This window comes from Lepisma saccharinum, chromosome 16 (genome assembly GCF_977018435.1).
Source record: "Lepisma saccharinum chromosome 16, izLepSacc3.1, whole genome shotgun sequence".
Taxonomy (NCBI): Eukaryota; Metazoa; Arthropoda; class Insecta; order Zygentoma; family Lepismatidae; genus Lepisma; species Lepisma saccharinum.
Window position 1 is genome coordinate 38,999,787 of NC_139244.1, and position 26,883 is coordinate 39,026,669.

Here is a 26,883-nt window from a genome sequence, read left to right on the forward strand (position 1 = left end):
TATTTTTCATAAACAACCTACAATATGGCCATACGTATGGGGAGGTGTCCACAAGACTGGCATTGTTTAGTAAACATTTTAAATTCATTTGATAAAATAATCAACAACACTACAATGACCTACAGATGCACACGGCGAACACAATTCCTTCTTCAAAATAAAAGTAGAACAAATAAAAATATTACATGTAAAAATAATACATGTTATGGACATTAGAATTAATATAAATCAGACACATATTTAGTGTAACAATGTTTATTATTACCTGTGACCTAATAACAATAATAGCTATTAAAATTATAGTACATTTTGGAGATTCAAAACTGAAACCTTCTCCTTCCTTTCGTGTAGGTATACACGGTCATAACCGAGAAACTTCCACTGCCTATAGAATACATCAAAGTGATTTTTTTTCTTTTGGAACATCGTACTAAAGTACAGTGTTGACTGCTGATAACGTTGCAATGTTGCAAAACAATCAAATATTTTCGAAGAAAAATCTTTCATGTCACAATGTCACAGTTATACATAGATCTGTCTTAATCCAGACCTCACATGCATGGAAAAATATTATTGTGTACATCAGTACTGTGAGAAATCTGATGCAGTAGCAATGCCAGTAACACACTCCCCGAAAGGTAGAACTCCCCCCCCCCGCTCGCCCTTTATGCCGAATTATTTACTCAAATGACTTTGTTCACACAAAATTCGAGCAACAATATAATACAGACATATTTAAGCAATATATATTTACTTCAGGCACTTTAGGCTCACTTTCATGTTTGCTAACATACAACGTACAAAACTGCTCAGGGTCAATGCCATTGTTAGTGTACTGAACAATATTCTTAACCCTTAAAGTCTGCTTGACTAACCTTGTATAAATGCGAACCTTTCCAAACCGATTCTAAAGGCATAAGAGGTGGTGTTTCATTTCAACCCCATTGCCGCGATCACCCACAGGTAGGTATAAGAACTGTACATAATAGCCATAACTAAAAATCAATAACAAGTCAATCAAAAGAAACGATCGCCCCTCCCCCCATTTTTGTATCAAGATATATAGAAGTCGTAGCTAAACTACAAAATTTTGTCCCCCCCAAAAATTCCCATGACGCAGGAGCGTCATGAATCCCACCTGTGTTGTTGGATAAGATGTTTTAACCCTATCCCTACATTAAACAAAATCTGTAATGCTATAATTAAAAAGCACAGCCTTTTAAAGTCCAATATAGACATAAAGAAGCAAGTGTTTCCATTTTCCTGGTAAATTTCCCTGCTGGAAACATCAATGAGCAGCACCCCCCCTTTTTTTTGAGTTGAGGAAGAAACACAAGTTCTCTTCCTTCACTTGTTTTTGTGCTCAAAGCCTAATACTGGACTTTTTGACTTTCGGTTGGACTACAGCGCCGCGCCGCGTCGAGTTTTCTAATGTTTCGAATCGTGTTTTGGAGTGTGTGGCGCTTCTTCCACTTTAATTAATCTGTGGTGTGCTGTCGCAGCCTTAATATGATGAATGCTCTAAGCAATTAACAGACAAAAACCTCTTCTCGAGTCTATGAAAACGAAATTGCAAGACCATTAGCGGACTTAAACATTGTTCAGAATGTTACAACAGGAAAGTTACAGTTCAGGAGGATATTTAAAAATATACATTTATAATACTCATTGAAAGAGGAGGAGCATTGCTTTTTCTTTTTCACTATCACATTTTTCTCGTCATATCTGTCTAAGAAGAGTGCAACAATCAAAGCAAAATACTAGCAGCTGCCTCTGCTAAAATATTTCGAACACTACGGACAGTCTTGGTACCAAATGAGAATAATGCCATTCTCAGATAACACCTCGAGGAGAGAAAATGTGAATTCAATCTTTAATATATATTATAAAGTGTGTGTGATACGTGGTAGTGGCGACGATTGGGTGCCAAATCTGATGGGCAAACGTGGGTGGGGGCAACTGCCACCGACAACCCTAATCGCCGCCACTGCATGCATGGTAGAAGGAGGGGCCCCACCCTCAAATGCCACCCTTGATACAATTTACGTAAGCAGTACCATGTACGACAGAGATAATAGATGCCAGAGACAACCATGTATCTGTGCTAAGTGGTTGCATACACACAATGGTACAGAGTGTCCTCAATGAAAAAAATTACAAAAAAATTGTTCTGTACAAGTGCAGTAGTGCAAATTGGCCGGTGTTGTAGAGTGGCATATTTTATGTTATCAATTTAGTTAAGTAACATTATTTACCCATACTTATCTAGTTTAAGAGATGCCCATAGATGGAAACAGTGATAATAAGGAAATCAGCTATCCCTCCCTTTAAACCAGAATACGAAATTGTAGCACTTGTGGCGTAAAAAGGATCATTTAATTTACAGGCCTTTTTTCTCCTGTTTTCTGATGCGTATTAATAAATCTAACTACGGACAAATTGTTCAGGTGTATCTTTACGATACGTATTTTGCTGCACAACAAAATAATTATGAGGACATCCCACTATAAAGACAAACCGAAAGATCATTTTTTTGTTATCCCAGGCAATTACCGATAAACTTTCCAGGGGCAAAGAAATTGGGTTAAATTTATATAAAAATATTATATAGAGAGATTATGTGCGATTTTGTTGACCCACATTCATTATAATAATAGCATCAAACACTACTGATATAAAAAGAATGAGATTCTACATCTGCACCTACTTAACATGCAAAAGCTTTTAAGTTTTGACTCCCCTAAAGGGGTCGTTTTCTAATGGTCATATGTAAAAATAAAGGTTTCGATTTCAACATAAGAAATATGTGCACAGTCGATTCTCACGCCTGTCTCTCCCAATGACATTTAACACACCAGATTCAGTATGTATACTTTTGAAAATAATTGGCATTTTAAAGCTTTGAACACCATCTACAAGCGGAGAAGGAATAACTTGGCAGTGACGTTATTTCCCACCTTCACCTCTCCTTCCAGAAGCGAAGGCTCATTCGCTAGAACGGACGACAAGGTGACGTGCAAACCAATCGAAATAATTCCGAGAGGGGTGATGCAGGCGTGCAAACCCCCACACTGGAAATAAACAGCAGCTACGAGCGAGAGATTGCAGACTATTTTGTTTTTTTGTTAGCGAGGTTTTCCTTTGCTGGTTTTGTCATTGTTGTACAATAAGCAGTGGCGTAAAGAAAGGTAAGCCCTTGCACAGCGATGCAAGAGAAATAGTTTTCAATGTGTAAAAGTACAGTACTTTGATTGCGATGAAAGCAAAACCACAGTTGTTCACAGAACGTCTGTGGTGACAGGTGTCAGTGAAACATCTGTGTGGAGAATTTTGAAGGAGAAAGACAAAAGTGTTGCGAGTGCAAGCGGGAAACCTTTTTCAACGCCGGGCAAAAACCGACCGAACGCCCAGCAACGTGTCACAAATCTGGATTCTTTTGATGAAGCAATCGTGCGCCGAACAATCCATGATTTATACACGTAAGGCATTGTTGTCACCGTATATAAACTGATGAAGGAACTGCAAGAAAATATTAATTTTAAGGGCTCGCGTTGGTCGTTGCGTATGATCATAAGAAAATTAGGATTCAGATTTAAAGAGCATAGCGTAAGCAGCAGGAAGCTACTCCTTGAACGAAACAGCATCGTTCTGTTGCGGGGGGCGATCATTTTTGCGTGAAGTTAAAGAACTGCGCAGAGGGCAAACCGCCGGTCTTTCATTTACATGGATGGAAGTTTCGTGAACACACAACACACTGTCCCCAAAGTTTGGCTGGATTCAAAAAGATTTGGAGGGGGGGGCGGGGGGTTAAAAGTGCCAACAGGAAAAGGTCCCCAGGTTTATTATTGTGCATGCCGGTGGTGAAAGTGGATTTGTTGAGGGGGCGAAGCTAGTGTTCCTTTCAAAAACAACTTCTGGGGACTATGATGGGGAGATGAACACTAACAATTTTATGTTGTGATTCGAAGAACAGCTTCTTCCCAATCTGCCCCCAAACTCTGTTATTGTGTGTGACAATGCTCCGTACCACAACAAGTTAGTGGAAAAAATCCCAACATCAAACAGCAGGAAGGATGAAATGAAGTCGTGGCTGTCATCTCATAATATTCCGCATGCAGAAGGTTTATTGAAAGCCGAATTATATGAAATAATTAAAATAAACAAACATAAAATAAACATCTAGCAGTGCTAACATTAAATTGAAGATTGGTAGTTTGCACCGCGATCTTTACTCCTCGTACTCTTACTCGTGCCATGATTCCTTTCATATAGTTGGCAACGCTGACTTAGCAGGGAGTGACGTCACTGCCAGGTTATTCCTTCCCGGCTTTAAGGACTAAACACCGCAACAGTCATTTGTAAACAATCCATTTTAAAAGTGGGTGGGAAATGTTTTCAGAATCGACCTTGAAACCTTTTTTGTACAATGACGTCATTAAATATCAACAATAGCTTCCGTTCAAATAGATATGCTGGATTGTTAGTGACATATATTTATATACATATATAACACATAAACACTTTGACAGATAAACAAGATAAAAGCAAGAATAAGAGCTACGTTTGGACCAGACTGGCCATTGCTTCTACGATGAAACAGAATGTAATGATTTTTACTTTCAACAAACTTTTCATTAAGATCATGTGGCTGTTCTATTGGAATTTGTGAACCTTACCTTTGGCACGAAGACTAGGCACAAGGTTCCGGTGGTGCAGAAGATGATGAAGATTGAGATGATGATGAAGGATGCGTCCTGTTTGTCCGAGAGAACGAAGGAGATGGCCGCCCCCATCACACACATGATGACCACATTGTACACACTCATTCCCACGTACTTGGAATCATTGAGCGCGGGGATGCTCACGTGTCGCGTCTCCCACGCGAGGAACGCACCGAAGACCTGGAAGACAGAGACATCTGTTGGTTGAAATGAGTGGAGAAGCAAAAATCAGTACCTTAACAGCTATGAAAATGTTTATAAGACTTACATACAGAAATATACGTTGGTGACAAGCGAAACGCCGGCTCGCTTGAGTGATGTGTCACTTGAAAAATACCCTTACGAGAGGAACGTAACCATTCACGCCAGAGTGAAATGCCACTTGAAAACGAGCATTAAGAATGCAAATTTTACGGGGGAGAGATTGACACGTTGCACATATCGCTTGCCACTCGAATGTCAGTCAGATTGGACCGGTTCCTCTAGGAAGAATCTCGAATTAAACATCTCTGGACATATACTTACTGGGGGAGCAAAGTGCCAAAACTGGGGTGGGGTGGGGGGGGGGCAGTTCACTTTCCCTTGATACATAAGGTTTAGCATAGTGCGGGAGCAAAAGTGGAGGGGCAACTGCCCCCTGTCACTGGTCTTACTAAAATATAAAGTGGTATGCATTAACTTCACAATGCAGTTACGAGAATTAAAATTATTGAAATTATTACTATTGTGTGATAATGCTACAATGAGTCTATAGTTTTCCACTTTGCTCTTTCTTATCTTCATCTTAATTGAAAGATTAATGAAGGAGATGAAATATCACCAGATGATGGACCAGTTATAACTTTGTTCCCATAAAAGAGGCTTCTTTGAACGACCAACTCTGCTCGCTGTCATTCAGTAGCTGAAGATGAGGGCGATGTTATCTTCTCCAGAATTCACTTGATCCCTAAGCCGCGAGAACCCCTTCATCATTCACGAAAGCCTCAACTCATAATTCAAATTTCATTTCTTCATCCTCTTTCATTGTAAAAGTCCAGTTCAGTTCTATTTTCAAATGTTCCTAATCTTGCTGTAAAGAAGTTAAATTTCGAAACGAAATTAGGTGAAACTTACAAAACATTTCTGGACGTTCTCTAAGTCAAGCCTGGATTCAAAGGGGCTATAGCTCCAAGCTGTCAGCTGCAAAGGAGCCTTCACTGGGTGTAAAATGTTTGGAAAGGGGCCACAATATGAAAACAAGCTAGATATTCGAAATGTGGTAAAAGTATACGTAAATAGTGTAACTAACCATATGCCATAACTTGACCTAAAGTTATAACTGAAATTGTACTGTCACCGGGACACCCAAACCCCGACCGGCCAAAGAATGGACTTCAGGAAACCCAGACTTTCCACCTCCAGTTCAAGGATGGAACAGCGGTGTTGCTACAGGTTGCTACACGTCTGATTTTTGTCCAATCGTACATGACACCTTTTATTATTATTATTATTATTTATTATCTCAATAGGGTTACAAATAAGCCATACAACATTTCATTTTGAAAAAGATTAATACAAATAATGACTTGATGCCCTATGTAGTAAAAAAATATATAAAAGCTACATCTAAGGAAAATGAGATGAATTTACATGAGTATATAAACTGTTCTACAGTAGCAATGAAATAAATATTAAAGTTTGAGAGTTATACACATTTAGTAGAAAGGTGTGTGGGTTTGGATATGAGTGTGTATGGAATTGCTGTTCGAAGTGCAGGGATGAAAATTTTAAAATATATGTGTGTGGTAGGAATGGTTGGGGGGGGGAAGGGGTAAGCACTGAAAATAATATTACTGGAGTTAGAATTGATAGGCATGTGAACGTAGAAGACGACAGAACTGCGCTTTGCTGGTACTGAGTTTGACCTTCGTCGGGAGTGAATTCCAGGTTACCGCTGCTAAGTACGAGAAGAGCTTCTGGACAAATATGCTTTTGTTAGGTTTGATGATTACTAGGCCTCTATGTAAAGACGATCTGGTTTTTCGGGTGCTGAACTCAGAACGGAACTTAAAAGCCTATGATGCAATGGAGATGGTTTGTTATGAATACTATGGAACACCTTATTCAGGTAGATGTAATGTATTCTCGAAGTGACGGTGGGTATGTTGTCCATATGCACCCTTCGCTCATATTTCAGGGAGAGGCAGGGAATCGGAGACCCATTCATTCCCTTGCTACCAGTAGGCAAGCATTAGGCTCCGCCGTACTTGACCTTATTGAAGGTGCCACCTGTTTCGAAAACGACTCGGAACGAAAAATTCGGCAACGCAAAATACCACGAGAATTTCCCCTCACCACGGCAACTGGACAAAGCCGATTGGTTCAGCGGTTCATGTGACCCCTCCCTGGCTTTCGACGGAAAAGACAAAAATAGAATTTCCAAGTCAATTCTTTGGCCGGCCAGGCTTTAGATCGTGAAATACTTGCTTCCGTGCAAGGTGTTATCTGTGTTGCGACAAGTGGATTTTAATAGCAAATATAGGAAATTTCTGCAACCGCCGTAGAGTTAGGCAACACACTTAACGCCTTGCAGAGAAGCGAGCATTTCAGGATCTAAGTGTCCCATTCTTATGCTGGTGACCGTACATAGAGGCCTCACGATGTTAGCGCCGGGATTCCACAGATATAAATCCGGACCTACTCTAAGTGTTCATGAGGCACAAGTTCTAACATTGGTCTTACTTTAAGTGCACATAGCGTTAAAATTAAGACAACGTATTTGTCATCGAGATCAAGAAAGTAATGCACATTTAACAACAGGTCTAGAATCTAGAATTGTTGCTTTTGAAAAAAATGAGCTTTCAATTCTGGCTCCTACTTCCATTTGTTCTAGGGAACGGATTTTCAGATGCGGCACATTTCCAAAAATATAGTCGATCGCTTGAGATATGTATCTTAGGATATGGAATCAAGTAAAATGAACACACCTTTTTGCACCCTTTTGTGAGATTAGCACCCTCTTTGATGCTTCAGCACCTTTTCTCTTCCTTTAATATCATGTTCTGTTAAAAAATTAGACAGAAAAATACATGATTTTCAGTCTTCTTGACCAGCTACAAAAATTCTAGAGTCTCATTTTGTAGAGCAGAAGAAGAGCTCTAAAATATTATAATGTAATTATTGCAGCCCACAATAGTTCCCAAGGTAATGTAGTTTCTCCACATACAAGGTAGGGCAAGGGGCCCTTGCCCCCTTGAGCTATGACATTTTTTAATGTGAACATAAACCAACGAAAATAGTATTGACGATATTTCAGATTTTGCAAGAATTTCGATTTTGTCTCCTCTCTCTGTCGTGTGGATTGAGGATAATAAAAAGTGCTGCTTAAACTCTGAAATTATGCTGAATGCTTCTAAATTCTGCTACGATTTATTATTAATTACTTTATTCGGATAACTGCAGTTTTAAGATCAATTATGCATATACTTTTCGAGTTTTGAACTTACGTTACTTATTATTCACTACACAAAATTGTGTAGAATGGCTCAACAAACGAAATGGGTTCAGCATAGAACTTGAAACTGTTTGAGAAAATTGTTTGTTTACCTCCAACCTTCTATCGATTTACTACCGTAAAATCTCCCCAGGAACAAAATCGACAGGATAAAAAAGATAGAGAATGGATCGTAAAAAAAAGCGTATCGCTGTGTATGCATACTCTATTATATTTGAAACAAGTCTGCTAGTGAAGTATAAATAAGATTTGGACGAAATTTTATTTCTATTTCCCGAAAACCTATTCCTTTGAATTCGATTTCCCTCTCCCAGGGACTCGCGTTTGCAGTTTATGCTAGATTTGACCATTATGCCAAAAGCAGGATGCTAGGGGCCAACGAAGATTAAACTGTACTACGTTTAGTATAATTTTGATGGGGTTGGAACCACTGATTGAGGAACCCATCGATGCTTCCTCGCTGGATCTTTAAAAACCGCAACCTTCCCCCCTGCCCCTTTTCCACTCCTCACCAATCTGTCTGTAGGATGACCGCCGATGTTCCTCAGCAAGCGGCAGCCAAGCCTGTGTCCATCGTCTTTGGGCTGCGGCTGGAAGGAGCGGAACCAGTCAACTCTTGACAGTAGCTAACCTAGTCAATTGTACGTACATTACCCTCATAATTTTACAACGCACATTATTATTAAACTCCTAAAAAGTAGAGAACTGGAAGGAAGTATAATGAACTGTAGGAAGTGAGGAATCGCCGCTGTGCCACGTTTACTTCCTAAATACTGGTTACTTTATGGAATTATTACTTATTGCGTTATTTGCTACAGTACTGAATAAAGAATATTAATGTCACTGGTTTAGACCTGCATAGAGGCACCTTTTTGAAAACATTTTCAGAACCTTTCTTTCCCTTTCCTGACCATAATTGTGCACCTTAAAATCCTTTCCATAGTCATAATATTTCATGAAAGGAAGTAAATTATACAATGTAACAATACTATAAAAACCTTTTGCGAATAGGCGACAATTGTTAAGTGTCGGGTACGTACCATGAGCAACCCCTTGTAAGCGTATATGGAGCCCACGAAGATCTTCATCCTGTGGCTTTGGCAGTATTCGTTTACAGGAATTATTTGAATGTCCTCGCTTGACGGATGGGGCTGAAAATATGAATGAAACAAAGTTAAAGAAACGAACAAGTGACCTTGAGTCGCAGAATCAATAAAAATAATGGCCACAGAAACACACTGTCTCAGAATTACATTTAGGTATATAGATAAAAGTCATTCACCGGTTTGATTTCAGTTCAAGTAATGCAGTGTAGCAACATTACAAGATAATCGGTAATCACATACAGTATTACTAGAAAGAAAAGCTGTTCAGGAACTGAAACACAAGCACGATTAAAAATAGGATAATATTTCCAATCCATGAAAACGCAGAGAATGTACAAGTACGTATAAGATAAAAAGATTGACATTGGTGATGGACAATTTTCCTACTGTTATCTTTGCGGCTGTTAGTACTTTCTAAGATATTATATTTCAGTTCTTTGATCATAGAGTTGATTGCAAAACCTGTGTTAGTGTGGGCATGTTTTCTTACTGCAGAACAGTTTGTTATTATAAGTTATAACTTGGGGAACAGACAGCAATAATGCATGCCCAGCGGGTAGTAAAGGTGGCTCGAACCCAGCATGAGGTTGTCAACTCACCTTCCTGCAGAGAGAGAGAGAGAGAGAGAGAGAGAGATAGACAGAGGGCTGGCAGGGAGAATAGAGGTAAAGACAGAAACTTTGAAAGAAGGAAAAATAGCGAAAACAATTGGAGATAGAAATAGAGAGAGAGAGAAAAATGAGATAGAAATTAACAGGAATAGAAAGAAGGGCCAAGAGGTAGAGAAGAAATGAAAGAAATATAGAAATATGATATATTAATATTGTCCAGAAAATGCAAATGATGGAAGATAAAGATACCTTCACAAAATTACTAGAAGACTCAAGAAAAGCAGGCCTGATAATAAATACAGCTAAAACAAAATACATGAAATGCTCAAGAAATCCTGCAGTCGAAAGATCAGTTACAATTGAAGAAGATAAAATTGAAAATGTCAATGGTTTTAAATATCTAGGTTCCGTAGTAAACATTAACAATACTATGGAAGAGGAGATTAAAGAAAGGATAGCTCAGGCAATCGAGCTTTTTATGCACATAATAACCTGTTCACCACCAAATTAATAACTAGAACATGTAAGCTAAAACTTTATAACTCTATAATGAAACCATGTGTTATTTTTGCAAGTAAGACATGGACACTAAATAAAACAATTTGAAGAACAGCTCCTAAAGTTTTGAGGAAGATATTTGGACCAAATAAGGTGAGTGAGGAAATGTATATTCGAGAAAGAAATAGTGAACTGGATATATTGATAAAACAAAGGAATATATTAAGAGAAGTAAAATCGCTAAGGATAGCTTGGTTAGGCCATATTCAGTGTTTAAACTGAAGGGTGAAAAGCCAGGGAATTTCCCCCCTTCTACTTTTCCCATCCCCGGCTCAACATTTATATTTTCATTCCCAACCAGGGAAAGAAAATTCTCCCCACCCTGAATGTGGATTGTTATTTGGGATGGCATGAGTCATTCACTGTTTAAGACATAAATTCCAAAAGGATCTGTTCGAAAGTGGTCAAGCAGTGGCAAGAACAATGACGGACATTAACAAAATGTTTGACATTTGTTGGGTAGCATCTTATCAATTTGTGACGGCAGTAATAAATAATTATCTGGCCCTTGTACAGTGGTGGAAAAAAGTTCTTCCCCATAAGACTTTAATGGCAGTAAATAATGCCGGAAAGGTAGGCAACACACATTGCACCTTTAGGTGATCGGGTGATTCAGTCTGTCTCAAGGAGCAACTCGTCTTTCATGCAATAGCCAACAGACACAGGAAATGTAGAAAAGTCACGTGACTTGTCAGGTGGAATGTTGTTCGTCATAAAATCGCCTTTTCTCAAGCCAGGTCGCAGAACCGACAAGTGTTATAGCCTATGTCCGAAAATCATTCCCCTAAAACCGTCGAACGAAACGCTAAAATAATTCTTGCCTTAATTTTATAAGGCTACTATACTATATGTGCCGCAGTAGCTCGGTCGTTAGGGAGTTTGATTACCATGCGAGAGATCTGAGTTCGATCCCCGACTGGGGAGAATTGGAATTTTGTCCACCTGTTCAAGTGGCTCCGGCGCCCACCCAGCGTCGTATAAAATGGGTACCTGTAGGAAGCTTGGGGGGGGGGGAGGAGGTAAAGGCGGCCAGGGGCGTGGTGCTGATCACATTATTACCACCTTCGGCCGTAACAAGAAAGTGTGGGACCCTAACTCCGCACCCCCTACACGCCTTCATGGCTTGGTTCAAAGCACAAGGTAGCACTTTGCTTTTTCATTTACTATACGTCCCGATTTTATCGGAACAGAACTTTCTAATTTCTACGTGGACATTCTTCCAAGTTCCGTAGGGATGTGAATAGGCTCCAGGTTTTCTTGACACAATTCATCCATGTTATATTTCATTATAAAAACCACGGCCGATATCCTGTGTGTGTGTGTGTGTGTGTGTGGAGGGGGGGCGCTAAAATTCAAACATGTGAGGTGATACTTTTCTCACTACTCCATTCTCAGATTCTTCGTATCAGAAATAAATCTTAATTCCACACACTGAAAATGTATCACTTCCTACATCTTAGCACGCAAATATCTAGCAGCAGGTAGGCAAACTGTAGGTGCATTCGCGATTAGTCTTACTGTGCATAAAGTGGACTTAGACACCATATCAACCAACCAACACAATCCCGTTATTGTCCAGATTATTGAAATAAGAAGCTTCGTCGCGAATAACATAAGCAGGAAGACAATGTGAAATTACCGAACAGAAACAGAACCTAAAACCTAGAACGGCTAGATTGGATTAAATCGACGATACAGCACGCGTTCTGAAATGAAGAAGAATACGAAAGTTGAAGGACCTCGATATACACACACACATTTCCTCCCCTCAATGGTAAGATATCTTTCTTTCAGAGAAGGCTTAACGTAGGCCTTCAAGGCCACGACGAGAAAGCGTTTTACATGCAATGGCGGAACCGAAACACAGGTCTAGTTTGATATGAAAGCTGTGTTCCTCCTTATTTCGTACGTCATTGATAACAGGAACACGGGCCTCGCCTGCTCACCCTAGTTTCGTAGAGCAGACGCCTGTTTGCCACCCTTTGGTTCAGTGACCTTCGCTCGTAGTTAGCAAGAGTGAATGACTCACCAGATACCTGTTGCCTGTGAGCTTATACAAGAATAGATATTTCGTTAGCGTCTGTAAGTATTGTTTCATCTTCAGTTATTATCAGTTAACGTTCGAATTGTTTCCTAATTGTTACGTTATTTATAAATTAGTTCTCGAGAGTGAGCTTTCTATCTATTTGCACGGGGGGGGGGGGTATACAGCCTGCATGTATTATTTTTTCCTGAAACAAGAAGAAATTCAAAGACAAAAAAAAAGAGTCGTAGAAGAGTAGTTAACAAAAAAAAAAAAAAAACGAAAATGTAAATGTTTAAATAAATTATTGTATAGATCGAGTGAATAATATTTTCTCACGGGGCCTCCTCGATGGCGTAATGATAACGTCGTCACCTTATAATCAAGGGATCCCGGGTTCGATACACGGTGGATGCACGTAGTAGTTCGTATGCCATTTTAAACTGAAGATCCAGTCCAGATTAGCTTATCTGTGCAGAAGAAATAAAAAAGAAATTGTCACAGTGTAAGAAAATTTAATGTTCAACCACATACAAAAGGGAATAATTTATTCCATGTTGGAGTTCACATTTATAGCCAACACAATTATGGATCGCAACGTATTTTCTAAGATCCATTTTAATTATACGTGCATGATAAAATAACAGAAGTTGAGGAAAGAGAAAGTCAAGTGAAACACAGATGTCTTCTCCAGAATTTCAAATCTCGTTACGTAAGGTTCTGGGTTGAAGTCCCGGGCAGGCATGACTTTCTTGTTCTTGCCGTTTTATCTGCTTTATTTCATCATAAATCGTCGTTATGGTTTACCTACAGGGGAAGAATAATGACAATTGCCAATACAAAGCCAATAACGAACAGAACAACACAGTAGCGTACGCAGGATTTCATCAAGGGGGTGTTATATATAAAACTTGTTCGAAATTCACATTACCATTGTTTTATGATACTTTAATTAAATAATAATTCTCATAATTAAATAATAATACTTATAATTAATTAATTGAATTACTACTAATAATACTACTAATACCACTACTACTATTAAGTAGTAGAGATCTACATAAATATAGTATTTATGAAAGCAATAAAACGAAATTAATTTCTAGTAATTCGATTTTTAACAAATTCTAGAGCATTTTTCTTTCTTACGAAATAATTGTCTACTCAACGAGATGAGACATTTTAAGTGTGAAGAAAATCCATAAAAACAAGAAAATATATTAAAATAAATTGAAATAATCAAAGTACGGAACTCATCCAAGAAGCTGCGGGGGGTCTGGTCAGTAGGGCATCTGACAACCATACGGGAGATCCGGATTCGATTCCCGGAATTGGTTGGAATTTTTCCGGCCTTGTCGCCGCATAAATATCCCCGATAATTCAAATTTGGATTGTCTCACTGTTGTTACCAACATAACATTTTACAATAGTTAAGCTTATTGTCGTTCGAATTCAGAAATTCAAACGTGCCGCGGGAAGGCGGACTGGTGACTGAGTTATTCTTGTCGGCCTAGCCATTGTCTATACATTAGCCAAGTTCAACGAACCAAGAACTTTCTTTAGTTAATGCTCATTGTTCACACACAAAAATACATGATCATTGAACATTGTTGCAGCCGAGATACAAAACAACTTTTTTGCTCTTTAAAATCATAGTTGCCCTTATATATTATTTTCAAGAATTCGTGTTTATTTTCAAGGCATTCACTCTTAAAGACGCGTGTTTGGAATGCTGTGCTTTTCTCCGTGCCGCATGGGAATAATAATTCAAATTATTATTATATTATTATTATTAGTAGTAGTAGTACTGCCGCAGGTCCTTGACAGTGATAAATTGGTCATTTTTATTTTTTCCACAGCATTTTTCATAATATTTCAAAAGCTCAAGGGGGGTTTAAACCCCGTAACCCCCCCTTGCGTACGCCACTGGCACTCAATTAGGCAGATGTCAAGAAAGAAACAAGACTTTACAGTGTCTCCGTCTCTCGGTTTCTCGAATTGAAAATTGGTCTCCCGTTCTCGGTCTCGGCTAGTTAAATATAGAAATCGAAAAAAGTATGTGAAGATACATATATTTCATATATCCCGGTTTTATAGGAGATTTCATGAGAGATGAAATAAGTACTCTTCGATCATGTTTATTTTTATTAGTTTTGTTACGTAACATCACTTTTCTTCCTAGTCGCGGACGAGTGACCATTACATGAAATTAACGACGAAATACTCAAACACCTGTGACAAGGACGATACTCAAATCCGGGAACTTTGGTGACGAGATCGAATGTCGATCACTTAATGAGCTCGCCCACCGAGTCTGCTTAATGTTGCTTGTGTCAGGTAATTCGAAATAACTGTCAATATCCCACATTCATTATCATTTGTTTCATAATTTATCTTATTGATGTTATTAACCTGAAGTCGAAGAAATAGTTGGAAGGCAATAATGCAAGATTGAATAGTCTATGTCTGATGTTACTTCGTGCCGAATAATATGACTTGATATTATGATATGAATATATTAATAATATAATATGCCTAGTCATTCCATTGATTGATCCCAATTACGCACACAAAATATGGTATAATGTCCACTCCTAACCAACCTCCGTGGCGGAGTGGTTAGCACAGCGCGCTACGACAGCATGGGTCCCTGGTTCGAATCTCGGCTTTGCCATGGGTGTTCTTGGTGAGTGTCCGTTAGTCAATGTCATCATATCATCACTCATTACTCATCTTCATCGTCGCTATTTGCAAAAAGTGAAAGAATAGCAACACTAAATAACAAAAATCCAATCAGATTGAACATCTTCACCGATTTAATTCTATACCGTACCAAATTCCCAGTTTATTACTGCATCTTGCTTCATTTTACAGCATCTCAATTGTTTTCCGATTCGAAAGAAACTGGAATGTTGATCAGTTGATTGTGCATTGTTTCGTTGTTTCGATTGTTTAATTAACGTCGCATTGATTAGTTTTAGACCAATCGTGACAGAGGGAATCGAGAGCACAAAGGAAGGGGAAAAGACAAGTTAGAGACCACGCCTCTCTTTAAAGGTAGCATTCCGTGAATACGACTGAAGTGACTGCAGAATATTGTGGATAAAATTTGTTTCGCTTTTTTCTTTTATTTCTGTTTCAGTTATTTTACTTCGCTTTTCTTCTACCACTCGTGTTAAATGTGTCTGTGAGTAAACTCGTGAAATGGACGATGGGACAAAAAAATCTATGCCTCTCCCACGGTTCGAAACTGTGACCACAAAATATTGTCTTATTTTTAAAATTTACGCTAAATATGGTTTCACTCGTGTCTTTCTCAAGGCGTTCCATTACCTCTCCGATGGCGTAGTGGTAACGTCTTCGACATGCAATCAAAGGCTTCCGAATTCAATACCAGATAGAGAAACAATTAGCGTGTGGCAGATCTTGTTAAGAAAACAGTTGCTAAAATGTTCTTCTTGAGGCCACGTAGCACCCAGCTGTTGTTTGTTGTTGCTGGGGCATGAGTCATGTGACTCATGCTATCAATGCTCAATCCTTCCCGAGAACTCAGATCCACCAGACAAACTTAAGCGAATAATTTGTTATTTGGGTTGCATAAACAACAGGCTTTAAGACGTTACGATATTCTAGGTCCCGTGGCCCAGGTAATTCTTTCTCCGACTGTACATTTCTTTACGAGTGGTGAGCTCAGTGAAGCAATCAGATGAAAAAGAAGAGAAAGTGTAAAGATTGCTAAGGAAGGTACAAACTTAGTTGTTAGTAGTAGATCTTTGTATTTCCAATGTTGTATTAGATTCCTCAAACAGTTTTCATTGCTTCTACAGAGAAGAAGTGCTAGTGTAATTACTGCATGGCAGGAACTGGCTGTGGCAATAAAATCACCAACTTCAATGAAAGATCACCCTGGAGAAAGTATAAAGATGTAGAATTTTAGTTTTCTCAAAACGAAGCATTTTTGAGTGTACCAGTAATCGAAACATCTGAAGCCGATGAGAAAAAAAAATCGGAACCATTTTCCTTCAGGGAGTTACTGATAAACATTAATTCAACATTTGAAGATAATGGAATATTCGAAGAAGCATCTGTTATGAACCATGAGAAGTGACCAGAAAATAAGACATATGTTGTATGGCAACAAAGAAATCACTTTGTTGCGTGGTAGGGTTGCAATAGAAAGGGACCGTTCAGTTCGCAAGGGATGCAAAAACATGAAGATGAGCTCAGTAGGGGCTTTGCTGAGTGAATTTTCTGCAAGCTACAGATCATTCTCGTATCAATGACTGATTGTGAAAGAGGTTTCAGTAAACTGAACAACGAAATCGAACGAAGGATGAAACAGTACGAGCATTGTTATTTATCGCTGTGAATGGCTCTAAAATCAGAGTTGCAAAAAAGCCTGTTTATTTTTGAATTTATGATTTTTCTACTGAAAAATTGATTTTAGAAACTATTATTTTGGCCTTTTGCCAACTTCCGCTAACGTACAGTATTTCGCTTGCAGTTTCAGTTGTGAGTGTTGAGGTATGTAATGCCAAGTTTTGCAAAGGTAAAAATAGAAAGAAGTGCAACAAAAAAAGCAGCGGAGAAAACTACCCCCACCCAAAAAAGCCTTTCTCGGATAATTTTCAACTCTAACTACAGGCATGATCATTCCTGTGACACAATTTTCTAAAATGAGGTTACAGGAAGGACACCATGCTGCAACACATTATTTATACTTTGAAATCAGTAGCCGCGATTGGGTGCCAAGGGCAGTTTCATGTTTCTTTGTAAACAAGGCTTAGCATTAAGAGGCCATAATGCGGGGCAAAGTCGGGGGAGGGAGGCAACTGCCCCACCATGCCCCTACTTGTTCCCACTACTCATCAGTAGTTCTGAAGTCCTCCAGCCTCCTCCGCACTTTCTTCAATTCGAACACTGGCCATATTGAAAGGATGGAGGAAGCTTTAGCAGTTTAAAGAATAACAAAATGGAAACCATGAAAAGATGAATAAAAGTATAAGACATGTTACAATATAGTGACTGGTCTATATGCAACCCAAATAACAATCCTGCCTTTTGGGTTGCATAACTGTCAGGAAACCTTAGGTTAGGTTAGGGCATGTGGAGTGGACGAATGTCATTTGGGTTGCATATAGACCAGTCACTTTTTCAAACTTGGTCCACCTTCACGACCGCTTCCGTATGAGCGGAAATAATGCTCAACTATGAATACTTTTTCCTCCGTCGAGAGACCCATTTCCAACAACAACTGCACAACACAACTTCCTTTTCACTACTGCGAACACGTACAGCTGGAGCTATGCCCCGTCGACAAACGCAACCACGTGTTCGAGATGCGCGAGTTTCAGTACTGTATATTTTGGCGCATAAAAGTGTAAAAAGTATAGTGTTCCCCTGTGCTTAGCACCACGCCATGAAGGCGTATAGGGGGTAACGCCCCACACTTTCTTGATCCGGTCGTGAGTGGGGGTGATGTGATCAGCATCACGCCCCTGACCGCCTTTACCCCACAGGGTTTCCCCCAGGTACCCATGTTATTCGACGCTGGGTGGGCGCCGGGGCCGCTTCCATCGTTAGAAAAGTTCCCGGATTTGAACCGGCCGGGGATCGAACCCGGGACCTTGAGCATGGTAGTCAGACGCGTTACCGACTGAGCCACCGCAGCCACCATATTTTGGCGCATACCGAAGATTAAGAGGAAGACCAAAAAAAGAAATTGGAAGCTGACGTCGAAGATGATTTGAGGAGAATGAAAGCAGTGATACAATATTGTTGAGCTGGCCAAAACTCTGAGAGAGTTGTAGCACCGTATAAAGAAGAAAGAAGAAGAAGATAGAAAAAGAGGGAGAGACAGAATGGAGGGAGGGAGAGGCAAAGAAAAAAAAAGAAAGCAAACTGACGAACAGACAGAAAAAAAGAAATAAAGAATCCACCACAGAAAGCCTCAGACAGATAGAATATAAAAGAAGCGACAAAGAGAATTAGAAAGAACGAAAGATCAAAGGTGAGAATCTTACATAATAGCAATAATGGCTTCATCGAAGTCTACCTGAATATTTCAATCATTGTCAAGCCCACTAAATAAAATCTCAGGTGACGTCACAGAGGAAGAACTGCAACAAATTTTCAACAACCAGAAGACAACTTCTGAATCAAAAAGACACAAGATGCAGTAAAGAAAAAAGAACCGAAAGTGTCAATGAACAATTGGTCCCATCGATTGTATGTTCAAATAAGTTCCACAATATTTGTCACGTGATTAAGGACAAGTTCTAGCAGTTCAATGCAGAAACAAGTAGTGAGTTAAACACATGACATACTTATACTCTGTCCAAGGAATCTGTGGAGCAACACCGATTATAACGGTAGAGAAGGGGAGAAAGCGAGCGGTCGGAACTAAACTGTTGGTAGCTGCAGCCACCTTTTCATCTTCTTGCACTCAGTTTCCCTCTCACGTGTTCATTGTTAAAGCTCTCTCGAGACACTTCTTGAGCAGAGACTTGTTTCTGTTCGCTTGCTCCGTAGTTTCCGGGATAGAGTATAGGCAATTGATAGGCAGTTGCGGGTCAAGTAGGAGGGGTATTTCTAGTTAGGTAGTCAGTATGGTGTTATACTAATGAGAACGTCGAATACTTACATAAGGTTCCATCTTCTTAGTCTCCCTGTAAAAAGGGTCAGTGACCTGCCACGTGGTCATAATGGCGAGGTCAATGACCACCAACACACCCACCACCATGAACAGCTGGTAGTCTTTGATGACCTGCGAAGTAAGACAATAGAAAATGTAAATAAAAACAAAGGAGAGGTTCAAAATATCTAGCGCTGATCTATTTTATTTTGCACATAGTTAAGTGCCAACATAGTATGTATACGTTATATTGGGAAGAGAACAACTATAAATTGGTAATTTCTCTGCTCAGACGCAGGCATTGCTAGCGGTATCTACGTAAGAATTCTGGACTAGCTGACTAAATTCACGATTAACTCCAGAGATTTTATGGGTACGATTAAATTCTGTTAAGTTCGATCAAGATAATTCAAGGTAAAGTTAGCAAATTCTCTCTCATCATTACAGCTCTGATTTGTATGTAATTACATATTCTGTTCCTTTCTAGATACACACCTTGAACAGGAAAGTGTCAACGAATTATATAACTGACATGATTTTACATAAGTTTAATGTTACATATTTTTACATATTTGCCAAGATATCGTATCAATCTCCTCTAAATTGAGATTTATAGCTAGCCTGAATTCATAACCCCTGTCGCCAGCCGTTGCTCTCTCAGGCATTCAAAGAATGTCACATCAGTAATTTACAAATCCTTCCTGGTCTATTGGAGTTAAGGTGCTGATCAGCTGGTATTTCAGGCCAACGACCAGGGAAGGAGGAAAGAGAACAAAACAGAGAGCAACGTGTGGTGTGGGGTCTTTTGCCTGGAATCGCCGAACAAAAAGGAACTGAGGAGATTGAGCGATCGAACACGTTTCGATATGAACAGCTATCAGCGGGGAATTGTATTATCAGAGACAGACAGGTATTGTTACTTCCAACCATGTTGATCTAGACTTGAAGGTATAAATCCGAAAGCTTGTGCTTTGCCATTTCCAAGTGTGTAGTTAGTACCTCTCGCCCATTACCATTAGGCTTACCTTGAAGGGCGAGTGCTCAAATGAGGATGAATGATTAAGCGAGCTACATCACCCCCCCTCAATGGTTAAGGTTCTTGGTTCGATCCCACGTACTCAGAGTACGTTACGATATTACATATTTTACATATTTGCTAATTTACTTTACATAAAACTACATATTTTGGTAATTTTTTCTATCATGATCTTTTTTCCTGTATTTTCGATCTCTGAAACATGATGAACATTTGTGATGTCATATCTTCTAATCAATGAGATGTATAGTGCTTATGGGCACCTAAATTGACTGCCAGTGACAAAAATAAAAACAATGCGGGAACAGTTATTTATCGAAAGAGAGTCGCCCTCCTTAATAGTTGACAAAATTGGTTTCTTAAATATGTACACGTTGCTGTGCTTTTCTGAGATTACAAATTTGATACAAATTTTAATTTGAACTACTCATGTCGTTAAAATTATGTTGAATGTGTTATAATAAAATAAATATCTAGCAGAATTCTTGAAATTGCTTGGATACTCAATTCTTATTAATATTACATATTCTTTGATGTCACATATTTAGCTACATATTCTTTTGATAAAACATATTTAGGTAAATATTATATCATGAATTGTTACATATTTATGTACATATTTTGTACTTTGATATTACATAAATCTCCGAGCTCTATTCATCATCCATTGTGGATATGAAGCCCTTTTAAATCGTATGCCTTGTCACCCTTTACGGCATGTAGCACAAGAACGTAGTGTTTCGATTGACGATAATTAACTTCGATTACTCGAACTGGTACTCTTGAAGGATTAGTCAATATAATGACACATTGTTTGAACAATAACAGCAACGGAAAAAAGATTCTGAAAAGGGGTGAAAATAAATTGCACACGCCTCATATAGGAGGGTATGTGGCATGTGGAAATGGTGTCATATGTCTTTATTGATTTCACATCAAGAACAACGACAAAACGCAATTCTACCTGTCACACCAGGTACAGGCATTATGTACGGCACACATTCATTTCTCTTTACGTGACATGTTACCGGTTCCTGAACCGGTTTCAACATGTCTCCAGTTTTTAATTCCCTTAATTAAAAAATTCGAATATTCATTCAAAGAAGTACTCGATAACAGTTTCGTGTGAATGCGGCACATTCTTTGATAGGATACGTCAATCAGCTATTAAAGGTTATAGCGGAAGTTACTAACGCCGCCAAGCGGATGATTTGAACAAGTCAGTTACGAAGTAGTGAGATGAGAGCTCACAACCATTGATGTGCCGTAGACTATAAGTTTACGCCTAAGACAATCTAAAGTGCATTAAAATTAATTTTCTAGGGTTTCATGAAAGGAAAGTGACATTTTTAACTGTATTGGTTCCTAACGAAATGAAAATAATCCTATTTACAACAAATTTTCTCTTCTCTTCTATTATCAACTATGGAGGAAGATAAATAGTATGCAAAAACAACAACAGATGGCAGTCGTGAGGCAAGAGTGGTCTTTTCCCCATAAAACACTAGAATATTTCCTATATTAGGTTTCTTCCTAGGTGAGAAATTTTTCAAATTTGGAAGAAAGAGTATGAAAAGTTCTCCTCACACATCAGCAACTGACACGCAGTATCATTTTATTTCAATTCCACGGCGCCCTTTGATAAGCTATCACCTTTCGCCATGTTGTTTACATAGATTACGTACTATACGTGTATAAAATAGTCTACGTGTAGATTCTGTATGTGTGCAATGATACACCTTCATAAAATGAATTGCCATTTCAATTTTTGTCATTTCACATCATGTTTCTACCTACTTAGGTTAAGGGTGAATCATAAATCAGAATAGATACACAGACACATTATGCTAACCATTCCACCAGTCAAGTATTTGTATTTTAGGCTAATTTTTTGCCACTTTTGGATAAATGCAACAATAAGAATGAGTGGTGATTAGATAAAACAGCCCAAGTTCATTTTCTTCCATTGTGACTTCACCATGCTACGAATGCAATTCCTACATGGCTCGATTCCGATTCACGTCTGTCAACACACACTGCGGAGTCTTAGCGATTACTTAAGATATATGCTTTCGTGGTTAGGTAAGGTTTGGTTTTCTTAGTATTAAAATGAAATCCTTAAATGCATTCTACTAAGGTTAGAATGTAGACTATCGTTGTTTACGCTTAGACGCACATCACTGCTCACAACTACTTGGAATGCACAATTACAATTACAATTAATAGTCGTTTCAATGTCATTTTGCTTATATTCAGAATGATCACTCAGTTTACTGCAGAATTAAGTTTCTGTTTTGAATTTTCTCTAAGTATTTCCAAAGTGATGTCATTTCGTCAACCAATAATAGTTTATGGGGCTTAATTGATCCACCGTTTAGCATACACCTGAGTCTACCTCTTTAAAGGAGACGTGTAATGGGGTCAGAACGAGGGGAGGGCAACTCCCCGTTGCGATGCACGACCAATCCATCTGCCCGTGAAAACTTCCTTTAGGTGATCACGAACGATGATGGCAAGATGGGGCGGTGCCCCATTCTGTTGGTGCATAGTAAGAAGCTTGGAGTGCCCCAATCCACCGTGCTATGAGCCACAGTTGGTAGATGCTGGGATTATGGATACTGAGTCGCGTGGTCGATGCGGTGGGGCTACGTGTGATCGCGTCCTGTACATTTTCCACAATTTGTGGTGTTATGGCTGGCCTACCAGGACGTTCTTCATCCTCAACACTACCTATTCACTTGAATTTGTTGACCAGGTTCTTAATAGCCAGCCTAGTGGGGCCTGGTTTTCTGAATTTCCGAGTGAAGTCCGTCCGCATCTGTTCATACGTAATTCCACGCAGACGAGCACAAACAGCGGCTATTCTCTCTTCTATAGAGAACATTTTATCACATCACTTGGAAAAAAAGAAAAGATTTGTCATTAGTTCATTGAAATGTTAAGTGACTTTATAGACACTCTGTATAACAGGGTGCAGGCGTTACTATGACGCAAATTTCAAAATCATGGTTGTTCGACATGCAGAAGCAATAAACAATTGGCATCGAGGAAGTACGGAATCAAAGAAGCGAATGTTCGGAGGTGGCGAAAGGAGAAAGAACGTCTGAAAAATGCTCGATCGACTAGAAAAGCTTTCAGTGGCCCACAGAGTGGACGTTTCGAAAATATTGAAATGGAAGTAGTGGCATTTGTGATTCTGTGGACCATTCCAGTGAGGAGGACTAAGTGGGATCTGTATCTGACTAAGGGTAACAGTTTCATAGATCGGAGACACATTAAAATCGGATATTTTGTGTATCGCATGGTTCATACTTACCAATTATGTATTGCGGAACATAGTTCAAGGTGCCATTATGCTTTTTACACGAAAACAAACGCAATTTTTCACATTTCTGAGTGCTTTTTCTTATTCCTTTCTTCGCTTCCGGAATACACAATATGGCGGGCACATCTTGACTCACGTTGTGGCTATGCAGTGTTTCAATCTTCTTCACCGAAAAATACCTACTATCGTGTTCGTCACCGGTGGAAATTATACATTATGCACGGGTAGCTGACGTATAGCCCGGGTAGCTGACGGATAGCCCCACGAACCATACATGGATAGCCCCACAAACCATTCACGGATAGCCCCACGTACCATTATGCACGGTAGCTGATCGATAGCCCCACGAACCATTCAAGGATAGCCCCGCGAACCATTTCCGATAAGGTTAGGTTAGGATTGGTTACGTTAGGCAAGCACAGTAAAAAAAAGGGGGTTGAAACACTGACAGGGGCTTACGTCATGAAACGTACGCAGCATCCGGTTGTCGCAGGGCAAGCAAATGAAAGCAATGGCAATTGTGCGTCGGTGAGACATTTCTCTTGAAAAATACATGATTTCCCGGTCAAATATATTCCACGATGAAAGAAAAAACCTCGACGAACGTTGTAAACCTTGGAGAAACTCATTTCCGTAAGTAGTTTCTTGTGTAAAATTGAAGAAATGTGTCTCCGATGTATGAAACTGTCACCGTTAAGGGACGTCTGTATCTCATTTTATTTTTTCTGTACCGGTGCTTTTACTATCTCCTTCAGTTACTTGTGATCAGGTAACCATTTGTAAGTTTTGAAAATATTTTTTCTGTAATACCTTGTTGAAAAATGGGGGGTCGTCTTGGATTCGGAGTTGTCTTGCATTCAGAGATATACGGTAATAGCAGAAATAAGCATGTAAATAGGTTAGGCAAGTTACGTTTTGTTTATTTAAGCTATTATATACCTATGTGGATAGGTTAGGTAGGTCAGGTTTGGTCCTGTTAGCATGCATTTCCAAGTAGCTAAGGCTGTCCCTAGCCGCTCATCCACCAATCGTGCTGTGACACCAGAGATCGTAGGTTCGAATCCTGTGTAAGGCATGGTGTATATTTGTCACGCTATCTATATCACCTATCAATCCTCGTCGTCGCAATTAATCTACAGAGAAGGGAAACCGACGAAAATAGCTTAAATACAAACAGAGTGGCCGCGTGTGAGAGTAAACTTTGAGAGGATTTTTAACTCTCACAAACAATACGGTGGAAGTGTACTTGTGTTTGTCGAGCTGTATTTATCCTGTGGAGATTTTAATCTGCATGAATTTGCAATGGTGTGCCCAACCCTGATACTGTCTATTGATTTAATGTATATGGTTCATATGCAAGTCGGAATTTTCCTGAAACTTGTCCAGACAAGCGGAAAATGAATCATTTATGTAAAATACATGGGTCTCGGAAACTAGTAGGAACAAACTCCAGTGCTGTATTTTGGATGATGATTCCATGCAGAATTCCTAACTTTCACACTAAGGCTTTTATATTGAAATGTACACTCACCGGCAATAAAAATAGGACACCTAGATCCTGAAGTACTCTCTTCCCTGCAAGGGAAGTAGATTTTAATAGCAAGTTTTCAATGGCAGCTTATACCACTGCCGTAGAGTTATGCAACACACATAACGCCTGACAGGGAATCTAGTATTTCAGTATCTACGTGTCCCATTTTATTGCCGCTGACTGTACAAACGTACTGGGAGTTATTTCGGATCTTCAGGATAGAGATTTCTTTCGTTGCTATTGTCCCATAAGCGTCCGCAGACCCTCTGATTAAGGGGGTCAAAACCTTTACAAAAGTTAAATCTCACTGTTTTATTGTATTCATGAGTTTGAAACAGGGGCGTATATAGAGTGTGCCGCCGAAAATCACTGCATTAGAATTCAAATTTCCGTGGCATTAAAGTTCTCCTATATTTCCCCTTTCTGTGGTTCAGAGACTATTTTACAAGTAAACATGGTTTCGTACAGCAGATTCAACGCAACTACATATATTTTATGGATTTCCAACAGTGGTGGCAATTTCCCCTCCCGCACTATGGTCTCTTAATGCTAAGTCTTGTCTACAAATAAAACGTAACTGTCCTTAACCTCCCCTTGTTTTGGCACCAAATCGCCGCTATTGATTTCATATGTATGGGCAATTTATTTTGCAAACACATGGAGGGATAACGTTGACATGGGCGTAAAGGAAATCTGTAGGGATAGAAAAGATAATATAGATCTTGCTCAGTATAGGGACAGATGGAAGGCCTGTGTTGCTGCAGCCATGAACCTTCGGGTTTAAGAAGACTAGAGAGTTAGTTAGTTATAGAGGCAACGCAAGTAACGAATAAAGTGTGTGCTAGTGTTAATAACAAGTCATTTGCAGAACGAAGTAGTATTGTTCAATTTCATAGAAAATAAGGCACCATTCTTCTCCTCCGTATCTGCTTGGAACTTTCGTCGGATTGAAAATACTTATTTTTAAAAAAAAATACTATAATATTGTTTAATAACGGTGATACGATTCCTCTACACTAAATTTCTAAGTGAGAGTATTTAAGGAGGGCAACTGCCCTCTCTTGCCCCCCGTATGTATGCACGCCTATGTATTGTCAAAGAAGACCCGTGGTGTACAGGGTCAACGAAGTTAGTAATAATTTTTGTGTTTTATACAGCATACATTGACACACCAGTATATTTTGCAAATAATGCTGTGTAAAGAAACAAACTGCCGGATTACTAATTGAGGTGAGTGTACAGCAATCCTAGACAAAGCATGAATCACTATCGTTGACGCAGCGCACTTGAAACCCAACGGTGCACCTTCCCTAAACAGACTTTCCCGATGTGCCTCCCATTTCCTCACACTCACCTCACATCTTGCCCTTCCTCTTCAGAAAGTCGTTAAAACTCCGCCTAGGCCCCTCGGAAGAAAAACATGTGTTGATTCTGCAGGAGTGTTTCCTTAGCAACCTCTCCGGACGGGAGAAAATGTTTAGAAGAGGAACTCGAAACAGAATAGCAGAATAGCTTTGTTTTTCTTCCCGTTTCCCCCCAGGGCTCCCCTCTTCCCCCATCCATCTTGTTTTTCCTGAAGGAAGGTGAGATGGAGAGAAACATAACCCCTTGGTGCTTTTCCTTGATTGCTCTAGATACAATATACGAGGGTTGTACAATTGCTTCAGCACTTTCTGTTCAATTGTTCATATCAGAAAGGTCTGTCAAAGTTTGCCTCAAGTCCATTTTATGATATTGAGTGAATCTAGTTGAAAGTGTGTTTGTGTTATGACTCAGGACCTGGATTTTGATGACCTAAAAATCTTTGAAAAATGGCCTTTAAAATGACAACAAAAATCCTGTAAA

General features: G+C 39.3%; 1 protein-coding gene across 2 annotated transcripts in view; it reads right to left on the reverse strand.

Annotated features, from left to right (window-relative positions):
- Window positions 1-26,883, reverse strand: part of GABA-B-R2 (gamma-aminobutyric acid type B receptor subunit 2) — a 330,120-nt gene that overhangs the window by 67,018 nt on the left and 236,219 nt on the right. For both annotated transcript variants that reach the window (XM_083138018.1, XM_083138017.1), the window contains exons 8-10: window positions 19,156-19,278; window positions 9,255-9,365; window positions 4,677-4,901 (exon numbers count right to left, since the gene is read on the reverse strand). In XM_083138018.1, the coding sequence (XP_082994144.1) occupies window positions 4,677-4,901; window positions 9,255-9,365; window positions 19,156-19,278 (459 nt within the window). The remainder of the gene's footprint in view (window positions 1-4,676; window positions 4,902-9,254; window positions 9,366-19,155; window positions 19,279-26,883) is intronic.